At 38.0% G+C, this 11,913-nt stretch overlaps 1 protein-coding gene across 1 annotated transcript; it reads right to left on the minus strand.

Moving 5' to 3' along the window:
- Window positions 1–270: 270 nt before the first annotated feature.
- On the minus strand, window positions 271–8,366 carry hand2 (heart and neural crest derivatives expressed 2). The gene is made up of 2 exons (XM_051386454.1): window positions 7,231–8,366; window positions 271–1,856 (listed from the first exon to the last, which is right to left on the minus strand). Exons 1-2 carry the CDS (start codon window positions 7,846–7,848, stop codon window positions 1,734–1,736), a joined length of 741 nt encoding a protein of 246 aa, XP_051242414.1. The 5' UTR covers window positions 7,849–8,366; the 3' UTR covers window positions 271–1,733.
- Between the last annotated feature and the right edge of the window lie 3,547 nt (window positions 8,367–11,913).

Consider the following 11,913-nt stretch of genomic DNA (forward strand, 5'->3'; position numbering starts at 1 on the left):
CTGTATTCCTTACTCCATACACACAACTATGTCATGCCTTTGCCATCCTAGCAAAAACAACCGTGTATACCCTGCACCCGTCACTGTTTCAATGAAAAAAGACATGTAGTCCAAATATCTTCATTTTGGGACTTTTGCAACAAATATTGATACATGTGATTATGTCTGATTATGTCGGCATATATGCCTGCCACCCTATGGACACTCCATGATTATTTCTCTAGGTCTGAATGGATTTGCGCAGAGAACCCACTGAATGTAAGAAGTCAGTTTGTATCAGTTACCACGTAACCAGATGGTGGTTTATTCAGTTCATGCCACTGTTTACATCCCACATTAAGCATTATTTAGACTCCCACCACAATTTTACGCCACAACACCGAAATTTCGTCACCACCGTGACGTCATTACATTTACAACCGAAAATTGCGAGAGAAGAGAAAGAGAGAGAGAGAAATAGAGATAGAGATAGAGATAGATAGAGAGAGAGAGAGAGAGAGAGAGAGAGAGAGAGAGAACTTCACATATACATTGTCGCTTTAAAGATACTCAGTAAAAATGTCCACTGTTTCGGTCCTTCTAACGGCCACATTGCACATAAATATATTCCGTTAAATAAAGCTGAGAGCATGTTGTGTGTGTGTGTTTTTAACCCCAACTCCTGTTTTCCCTCGGAAGGAAGAGAGACTCTTCACAATCTAACTGACTTTAGCTTCTGTTCTCAGTCGCAATGTACACACCTGGTAGAACATAACTTACAAGCTTTTATGGGCCGATCTTTAATTCGGCTTAGGTCACAGCCACCAAATAGCAACAGCCTGTTTGATTAGACTGCCAGCTTGTAGAGAGACGGAGAGGAGGAGAAGTGGTCAGTTGATTCACGAGGTCAAAGGTTATAGATAATGTAGTATTTGCTACTCTCCTACCTCGAACGCACATATATTTCAAGCTCATAAACATTTATTGTATTTTAAATTAACCAATAGCCAAAGTTCCAACTGACATAAAATATGATGACTTAAGGAAACAATAATACATTTTATTGAAGCCCTAAATAGGCTACTGCTTTTTCTGTTCAAATGTTTTTCAATTCAAATCTCCAAACTTTTCAAATGAACATGAAAAATGTATGGAAGTATAGAAGCCCATTTCCGCCAGTATAATAAAATATAAGATGAAAACTTCGCCTTGATAAAAATAATATCCCCATGGTAAGTCATAACTATGTTTATAATTTCGATCATAATTTTATTTAATAATTATGTTTTTATTTCGTAATTTTGACTTTAACTCATAATTATGACTTTCTATCTCATGATTATGACTTTTTAGCTCATAAAATTTATTATCTTCCTCGTTATTTTGACTAAACATGAACGGTTTCTATTATCAAGGCTTCATTTTCATCTCATTTTTTTTATTACTGGCGGGAATGGGCTTACATAAATGTCATATTTTCATTAGGTGTTGTTTTCTCGAGAAATTTGAGGAGGAGATCAGTGTTCAAGGTCTTACACAGAACAAAAGGCAGAAAGGTGGTGGAGTTCTCAATCTGAAGTTATGTTCTATCAGCAACTCCAACCAATAAGCAAACCAATAGTAAACTGTTACTTTCTTCCTGTCCACCGTCCTATGGGAAGGTCCACAGAGATGATTATGATTGCGGCTACAGTTCATCAGGGCTGTTCCGTCCCGCTCCCCGAGGACCGGAGAGGGACAGAGAGCAGGGGGCGCTACTGTTTGAGTTCCAGAGCCCAGACATGTTGAGGCCATCCTGTCCGCCCTTTACTCTTCTTATCACCCGCTGACGAGGAGGATGAGGATGATGAAGATGATGTTGTCTTTGGAATCTCCACCTGTACACACGTGATATTTATTGTTATATACATTGGTCACGTTGATAGATGGAAACCGCTGTACTTTTCTGTCTTTGTCATTTTACCATTAAAACCATTTTAATGAATACATTCTCCAAGTAATTTCATAAATGTTCAAAAAATAATCGTATGTTATCTTGTAAACAGCAGTTTTAACTAAAAGGAAAAACATTATTATCATTATTATTCGCAATAATAATATATTAGATTTTTATAAAGAAAATTCTTAGCCTGTTATGAATTGCGGTTTCCCACTGCCAGCAGGAATACATTCTCCAGGTAATTTCATAAATGTTCAAAAAATATTCTGATGTTATCTTGTAAAGAGCAGTATCAACTAAAAGGAAAAACATTATTATCATTATTATTCGCAATAATAATATATTAGATTTTTATAAAGAAAATTCTTAGCCTGTTATGAATTGCGGTTTCCCACTGCCAGCAGCTCTCTCTGAAGCGGTATTTAGCCTAATCAAACATATATTAATATAATTTAACAGCACCATGAAATAACTTTATATGTTATATAGATATAACAATAACTATATAACCTGCTATATATGGTGTAATAATATGTTGAAGGTCCAGTCCGTCTTTTCACGCTGAAAAAAAGCCTTGCTTTCTGCGAATATGTTGTGAACAATATACTATCCATCCAATCCAGCACAACCTAGGCTACATTTGAACGCGTCACACGTAAGGGTATCACCAACTCAATTCTATGTAAATAATAATGCTTTTATTCTTGATTTCTTCACTAGTTTTTTGTTTCCTGCTATTAAACCTACTTAAAATAATTTAAACAGGTTTTAATATTCTGCCATCAGTGATGGAGTCGCCATTATTTGTCGCCCTGCTCTGCTTTATATTAACAAGTTAAAGAAAGAAAAAGTAAAAGAGAGCTCAGCCATTCTAAGCGTTGGTGATCTTCCAGAAATGTGAGCATATAGGCCTAATAAAAAATCTGACGGTTTGCGTTCAACTGACACTTGGAATGCAGGGCGACACTTGTGTGTGTGTGTGTGTGTGTGTGTGTGTGTGTGTGTGTGTGTGTGTGTGTCTGTGTGTGTGTAGAAAAAGCATAATCGAGCTGTAAAAATAAAAATGGCAAATATGCTATTTTATTAATTTATTATTTTTGCGTTAATGCATCCAGAAGTTCCCATCACATGTGGGGGAGTAAAATGAGTTAAACAGCCGAGATTCACACAAGTCAATCCCACTTCTTTTCTTTGTGTAATGTTCTTCTATATTATTATAGTCCTCATCGGGCGCAACAGCGCGATCTGTTCTTTTGTCTCTACACTAGTATCCTAAACAGAAACAGAGCTTATAAATTTAGATAAGACAACAACAACACTAATAATAATAATAATAAAAATAATAATGAGAAGAAGAAGAAAATATTAAAATACTAATCGGACTTGTGAATAAAGAATTATGATTTTACATTATACTAGCAACACACACACACACACACACACACACACACACACACACACACACACACACACACAAACAATAGTTTATCTTATGTTGTTATTACAGACATGTCACCTTTATGAATTACAAGCAGGTTTACTGCACATTTACTCTGTGTCACTTACAGTTGCAAAATGGAATCAAACATGACAGAGAGCACAATGAAAATGCTTTCTGAAAAACCTCACACTGCAACTAAATAAAAAGATGTGCTGTGACTCAGTCAGTAACATGCAGGTTTGTCACCAAAGGCTAAATCATTCGATCAGAAATCTTACTGATAATCTAAAGAAAAACACACACACATATTTATAATAAAAAACATGGATTCAAAGGGTAGCCTGAAATAAGTGACTGACCAAAACAGATCTGTCTTGTCCCTGTCTACATGAACTCGATTTTGCACAAACTGGATCATTGGATTATTTCATTGTAGTACAGCAAACTAAACAACCACATTGAAGCAGCATGTTTTAGCCATGGCTGTAATCAGTGACAAAAACAGTGTGGCCGAAGAAAAACATCTAACAAATTGTAAAAAAATGTATATCTTAATTCTCCCTTGTACATACAATGTAATATAATGTCAGAGTCTCTCCTTATTTGCAAGCTTAGACATCCTTTCCTCTTTAAATTCCTACTCATTCATTAAGATAAGTGCAGGTTGAGGAGCATAAGCCATGTAACTTCAGCTGCACTGAGAATCAAACTCACTTAGTTACTCCATCGATTAAACAAATAAAGGATGCATATGATGCATTTTATGATAAACTGAAGTTCCTAAGTTGTATTTGAATTCAGGACTGGAGTGTCATGAGAGAGTTGACATGAGTTATGAACAGGACTACATCCTCCTATTAGTGATTGCAGCTTGAAAAGTGAGGAAAAAAATGCTTTCTGGATTCAATTATGCACGACACTTCCTATAGGCAGCACATTGAGCAACAGACAGGAAATAATTATTCTGTTCTGCTCTTTTCCACTATATTTTGATCTGTTATATATGTATTGTTTGTTTCTACACACAATTCCCTGCTGCGCTAAAGCTTGATGTTAGCTCTGAAAAAGATATAGCCATTTATCATACATATATAGATACATGTGTGTCCAAAAGGCTGGCAGAGCATGTATCAGTGACATGCTGATATGACGATGCTTGTCTCTGTATATAATAGTACACAAAAAGAGCATGTGCATATTTATGCCACTAAATGTGGATGTGCTCATGTGAAAGCAAAAGTCAAGTATAGACAGTTGAAATAGGAAACAATAAATCCTTAGCGATTGTGGGACCTTGTAAAGCCACATGGATATGGGCAGCATATGCTGGGAACAAAACTATGTGGATAATATAGCATGCTGTAAGGACCAAACCATCAAAAAGCAGGAATAATAGTGGTGGGTCTGCATGGCTAGACCTGGCCCCTCCTGGCTCCAAGATGTCTAAGGATGGCAACCAATCTTATGGCTCCACAGTTAGTCTTAATCATTTTGGACTAACGTTATATCATTGTTGTGTAAAATCTTTTGTTTATATGGTTCAGCTGTATGAGGAAATACGTAATGGCTGGTTAAGGAGTCAAGTGTCCATTATAAAAATGTGTAAACACACTTATATTTTACTGTTTACTCTCTCTTTAGCGGATGCCTGTGTGCTTCACTGGCTTTTTAAATTCATCCCCCAAATAAATCGGCTATATATTGGTGTGTATGTGTGTGTGATTCTCAGGGGAAGCCTGTATTGTTTTTCTCTCTCTTGTGTATGCTGGCTGTTTTTAACTCTGCTAGTTCCTCGATCACGTAAAAAGGATACAACACAGTAGATTATGAATAGTGGGCCTATAGGTAGTAATAGTATAGGCTAACAATTAATGTTTATTAATTAATAATTAATTTATTGTGTCTTTATACCTTATTATAGCTCCTTTTGTTTGTTTATTTTGTTTATGTATATGTATTTGTATGTGTTTATTTGCTTTGGCAACATTGACTGGCACACATTTAATAAAGCTACTTGAATTAAATTGAAATTGTATGCAATGGTACATGAAGCTGGTTTTGGAGGTCTAAATATAAAGGTCCTTGAGAGTCTCCATAGATGACAGACAAACCTACTTATATAATTGATTGATGAAAAAAGGCAGGGGAGAATCTAGAGGGGTAAAAAATGCCTGGCCACCCCAGTTTGGTGTCAAATGCTGTCAAATTGAACACATATTAATTCAGATTATTTAAAAAAATAACATGTTAAAAAATGGAAACTAATTTAATAATCTGTTATGGCCGAATTTTACATTCACACATAAATTCAGTGAAAACAGACACGTATTTGGGAAAATGTGTGAAGATTTGGAAATAAAACAATTCATTGATTTATAATGTGCCAGAATAATGTATTGTTTTTAAGTTCAAATATCTTCATTTGGGGGCTTTCCCAAGCAAATATTGATATATGTGATTGTTTAAAATTAAATGAGTATATATTTCTGCCACCCCTTAAAGTCTCCATGTCACCCTCTGAATAATTCTCTAGATCCGCCCGTGAACATAGGCTAATTATGTCAAGGTAAAAATCAACGGTTTGCTAATTTATATTTTAGCTCTACTATTAATCGCGTTGTGTTGCTGCTCTGGCACCATTTGTAAATTAGCCTAAGACCAATATTGAGAGCCAACTATATTCTAATAAATAAATGATGATGCAATGACAAATAAAACAAATTAAATGTTTTTTCTTGGTGTAGGAAATATTTACAACGCATCATCACAGAGAAATAATCAAAGCGAAGTTGAACACTCTTTTAGTAGCCGTCTCGTCCAGTCAACATGCGGCATAAAAAAGCAGCGTTATATTTTAACACCCGTGTCATTTCTTTTTTGAACAGTTTAGTATTTAACCATATAAAAGGGAAAAAAAGGAGAATTATAATTATGTTAGGATTATATGCCATGCAAAACTGATTTGTAATGACATTTTTTTTAAAGCTGAGTTGGCCAATATTTTAGAAATTACATAAGATTTTTTTGATACCAAATAGTATATTTCTTTTAGTAACCCTTTTGTTCTAATGCGACATGAACGGCACTTTTCAAGGTCGAATAGAAGCACTCCGTGCCTTCTTACTCTGTAAGACATGTTGTTTCTGATACAACGTTTCAGCTCCTGCTGCAGGCCTGCAGCTCTCCTGTCGGACGATGACTACGGCTAAACCTCATGAAGAGAAGGTGTTTACAACTGTGACCTTCAGCCGTTAATCTTCGTGAGATAAACTATTAAAATAAAGAAGGAATAGTTCGATTTAAAAATGGCAACACTGTACGAAGGCTACCTATTGATTTAGGTCAACAGCAAAAACTGACTAACTAACTAAGTAAAAGGTGACTGCAGTTGTCAGTTAGGAATAAGACTAATGAAGCTGGGCTCTACTTTATCTATGTTTATCTTTCCATCACATTAGGTCCTTAAAAGCTTGCTGACTAATCCACTGAACTCTCAACTGTTTCAGGCTGTTACTCTTCTTTTTTTCTATTACTGGTCTGTTAATGAGTCCATTGATCCACTGCTAACATATGCCGCATTGAATATTTGGAAAAAGACCTTTAATTAAGCTGTAGACCCAAAGTATTTTCAACTGTTGCCTAGGCCTAGGTCTTCTCTCCCCCTAAAACATAGAATTTGAACAAGAACCGTCGCCTTAAGGGAGTGTCAACAAGCGTTCCTTTTTAGTTTAACCCATAACAGGAAACACTCTGGGTCATGTCAGCTGTAGCTGATCACATCTGATATCTGATGAAGATATTTACTCTCATGTTATTTTAATTTCAGGTGGCTTTATTTGAGTTCAGCAGTAGGTAGCCTCGGTTCACTTACCGCCTCTCTCTTCCTCCGCTCCTCCCGAGCCTCCGTCTTTTTCAGCTCGGCCTTGAAGGCCTGCGTGTCTCCGTGCTGTCCGTCCTTGTCCAGGATGTCCATCAGGTAGGAGATGTAGCTGGTGGCCAGTCGCAGTGTCTTAATCTTGGACAGCTTGGTGTCGGCCGGGACGTTGGGGATACACTCCCGCAGCTCGGCAAAGGCTGAGTTGATGCTCTGGGTCCGCCGCCTCTCTTTACGGTTGGCCGTGGGTCTCCGCTTCACGGTCCGAGGGTGTGTGTGGTGATGGTGCATGCCGACCGTGGCTCCGTTCACCGAGATGGTGCCGGGCCCCGGAACCAACCCGCCGGGTCCGTAGTGATGATGATGGTGATGGTGGGGGTCCAGGCCGCCTGTAGAGCCGCCGCCACTGTTGCCATGGTACTCTGGGCTGTAGCCGGGCGCGAGACTATACTCGGTGGGAGACATATCCGCGTGGCTTATCAGCCAGCTCGTAAAGTACGGAGGAGCCCCAGTGTCCTCATGACACCGACCGGCCGCCGCCGCATGTAGGGAATAGTGGTGGCTGTCGTGGTGGTGCATGACCGGGTGGTGAGGGAAGCCCGAGACAAGACTCATAGTGACACACACAACACAGACGCACTCACGCGCACAAACACACGTACACACGCTCTTTCTTGCACGCGCTCACACACTAACTCACACACGCGAGCCCTTCTCGGATGCTGCAGAAGTAAAGTCGCGTCCGCTGTTTAATGGTTGCCAAGAGCAGATGACTGCATCCTTAATAATCTCCACAGCGCCTTCCGTCAACAGCCCGCTGGCCCGACCGTTATTGTCGGTATTCCGTGCAACAAGTAGGCTTGACCCGTGCTAGTCCTGTCTGCAGCCTGGTGGCCTTGTAGGCCTCTTGGTTCTGTCTGAACAACTCCTCCTCCTCTAAGACATTGTTCCTTTTCTTCTCCTTAAATTACAGCAGCGCTTTTTCCTCCTCTTCTCTTAGAAAGTCACACTGCGGGTTCCTTCAGTTTTCATCTCATCCTCCTCTGTGAGTCAGCAGCTGTCAGCCAAAGGGCCGTTTGGCAAGGCAGGAGCAGTCTGGGCCGGCACTTGGACACTACTGGCTGGTTGATACTGAGCTATGGTAAAGCCACTTTTTCTGTATAGAGAGAGAGAGAGAGAGAGAGAGAGAGAGAGAGAGAGAGAGAGTCTGAATTACTACGTCATCTTTACTACCGGGGAGGAGAGACAGACTTCAGAGCCTCTGTCAACCAATGGCAGACCCCCACCCAGCCCAGTCTGTTTACTTCTCTTTAATGTCAGTAGGCCTGCTAAGTAGACTTGTTGGCGCGCGCGCACACGCAAGCACCAACACAAGTGAGATGATTCCGTTCTCGTTTCTAGCATTTTAAGTTGTATGGTATGTAGCCTATACACATACGGCTGCCCGACTGTACCATAAGATGGTCAGTATTGTTCTTTTTTTGTGTATTTTAAAATTAATCAAACGAAAAATAAAGATAATATATTAAGCCTTTGTAATGCTTCAAAGTGTGTATCTGCAGAGGACGGGATACCAAGGTAGAGTTTGGAAATAACTGAATCTTGATCAGCAACTGATGAAAAAATAAATCTTAAAATACGTTTTTTAAATATCTAATTCCACATTTCTGGGGGGACCTGGTTTATGTTCTTTTTATGACTCCCATTTGGGCTTGTGTGTTCTCAGTTTGGCTTATCTTGGGGCCAGCAGAGCCAATGAAGGACTACTGAAGGTCCAGTTGACATGTCAAATAGTCCCACTGTCAAGGAGGCCATAGAGACAGACACTGGACATATGCAACGCACGTCACTCTTCTGTACTTAAATCAATACATTTATATAATTGCTAAAAAAACATCAGGGGAGTTTTAGTGTCATACATACACTCAGGTACAAAAGACAGATGTTATACTCCATCAGGAAAATACTGTAACAAAAGTTCAGTCACACAAATGTTTAATTTCAAATATCCATATCATATAAAAATGTTACAAATATTACAAGCTATTATCTTAATTTCTGTTGGCATGAAAATAAAAAAATCCCCAATTTTTTATTTTATCTAAATAATTTGTATACGACTTGTTCCTACTGTTCTCTAACCTATGCTAAGTTTGCAATTAAAATGAATACCATTATAATGTCTTAAAGCTCTAATTACAGTAACAGTAGATGTATACTTTCATTTAAAGTCAAAAGCTAAAATAAACAGGAATGTACACGAACATGGCTATAGTAGTGGGAACTGACCTTTGCAGCTCTTAGATAATGTATTGCCTTCCAAAGAAATAATCTATGAGAACATATTAAAGCTGGGATAGGTTCCACTGCAGATAAAAACAATCGGAGGAGACAGAAACCAAAATAACAGTAAATAATAGTTATTAATGTGTGGTTTCATGCGTCCATATACGACTCTTTCGGATTTATACCCTAGTATATAGCTTGCATTAAATGTTAATGTAATTGTGGAATAATAATAATAATAATAATAATAATAATAATAAATACATACATGCATACATAATCAGGTGTGTGATGTACTTGTTTTCTGGCCCAGAGAACACAGTCCACACAGTTATAACACGGTTTTAGCTTGAAGTTAATCAGAAAACCGAGTTAATGTAAATGAGAACCACAAAAATGTCACGACCCGGTTCCGAGCTGACACTGCGACTGACCTCCTGACCGCTTCCCTCGGATTCCGAGGTCTGCTCCGTCTCCGGACTTGTAATAGCTGTTTTGAACATATTTCAGAACCTGTAATCTTTTCCTCCTTGTTTTGACAGGATTTGTGATATAAACAGCCAATGCTACCCTTTACTTTCTCTATGTAAATGTATTAAACATATGAATAAATATATTCACACACAAATCGCAGTTCAATTCCTAAAGCTACTGATTGGCTACTAGTCCAGCTCAGAGAAAGAGAGAGAGAGAGAGAGAGAGAGAGAGAGAGAGAGAGAGAGAGAGAAATCTCTTACCAGATTCAACCCAGAGCTGCGGTTGTATTAAGTGGAAAATAAATAAATACCTACACATAGTCCTGCTTCCTTTCACCTTTTTATGTCATTACAATACAAATGTTGCCTTTGCTAACAGTCACAAGGGGAGCTATTAGAGTAACTTTGTCAATAAAAATGATGACCCTGTAATCTCAGCCTATTGTATTAACACTGTGTGCATTTTTATAATGGTAATTTATTCTAAATCAAAGGACTAAAATAGAAATAAGGATGGCTGGAAAACCTTGCTGGACCTCTAGGTGACCCTTTGGAACCCACTAAAAACCATTCAAGGATCTCAATGGAGAGGACCCCTGTAATTGGAAAATCCATATCTAAGTCAATGGAGTAATTTCATGCACTGCTTGCATTCATAGTAATTATCCAATATTATACTATTTTGTTATGGCTGTTGGTGTTGAGACAGTTGTTGTTATTTTTGCTGCTGTCAATGTGAATCTGATTCAAGGTCCTGAACTCAACTAGCATGCTTCCCACATTAGGAAAGTGTTAGCAGCCTGGATGGAGGAAGCTATGTGCTGTGATGGGGGTGGCTGGTCGAGAGGATGACTTACCATTCTGGTGTTGACCCCCACTTTTGGGCTTTAAACATTTCAGCAATAGACATTGCCCTGGAGAGGGCTTAGTTCTTACTTTCTAGCAAGTGGAAATGGAAAAAAAGATTTTGGCAAGCAGCCAAACGACTCACATTTTGTTTAGATTAATTGTTATTATGAAAATACTGATTAGTGCAGCTTTACATAGACATTTGTTTGATTTGCAGCAAAGCCAATACTGTAGTCTCAGTAGAAATACTACCAACTGTTCAAAGCAAATATATATGTTTGAAATATAATCAAAATGCCAGGTTGATGGGGAGGATTAGAGGCCTTTAGAATGTAAATTAAATGTTAAATAGAATTTGTTCAAATTAATTTAAAATATTGTTATTCATCCATATGGCTTCAAAGTCCAGTGTGTACGGTTTAGTAGCATCTTGTGGTGTAGTTGCTGATTGCAATGCCATCGTCTCAACCTTCTGTTCCAAGTGTGTAGGAGAGACTATGGTGGTCCTACATATCTACAGCCAGTGTTTTGTCTGTTCTGGGCAAGTGTAGAAACATGGCGGTTCAGCATGTCAGACTTTGTAGAAGAGGACTGTGAATAAACAAACTGCTCATTCTAAGCTAACAAAAACACAACAATTATTATATTCAGGTGATTGAACACTAATGAAAACATACCTATTATATTCCATTCCTGACAATACATCCTCCTAAATGTTATATACTGGACCTTTAATGTCTTTAATTTTAAGATTTTATAACAGATAAAAAAAACATAAAAATCTGTAAGACAGAGGACTATTAGTAGTAGTAGTATCAGTTTCTGTTGTGCTCCTGATCACACAATCTTTGGTGTATGGGCTCAACATGCTTTTGTGATTTATTTATTTATTTTGAATGAGTTTATTTTAACTTACAAATGACTGATATTTTATAATTTATAGTTAAAGGCTATGACTGGTTCAAAGTGCTAGCTGCAGCCTGACTGGTTCTAACTGTTTGCAGGCTCTAATTGGTTATAAATGATGGTTACAGATTATAAAAGGTTTGAGTGCTGTATTTTCTTCCTG

The sequence above is a fragment of the Dicentrarchus labrax genome, unplaced genomic scaffold (assembly GCF_905237075.1).
Source record: "Dicentrarchus labrax unplaced genomic scaffold, dlabrax2021, whole genome shotgun sequence".
Classification (NCBI taxonomy): domain Eukaryota; kingdom Metazoa; phylum Chordata; class Actinopteri; family Moronidae; genus Dicentrarchus; species Dicentrarchus labrax.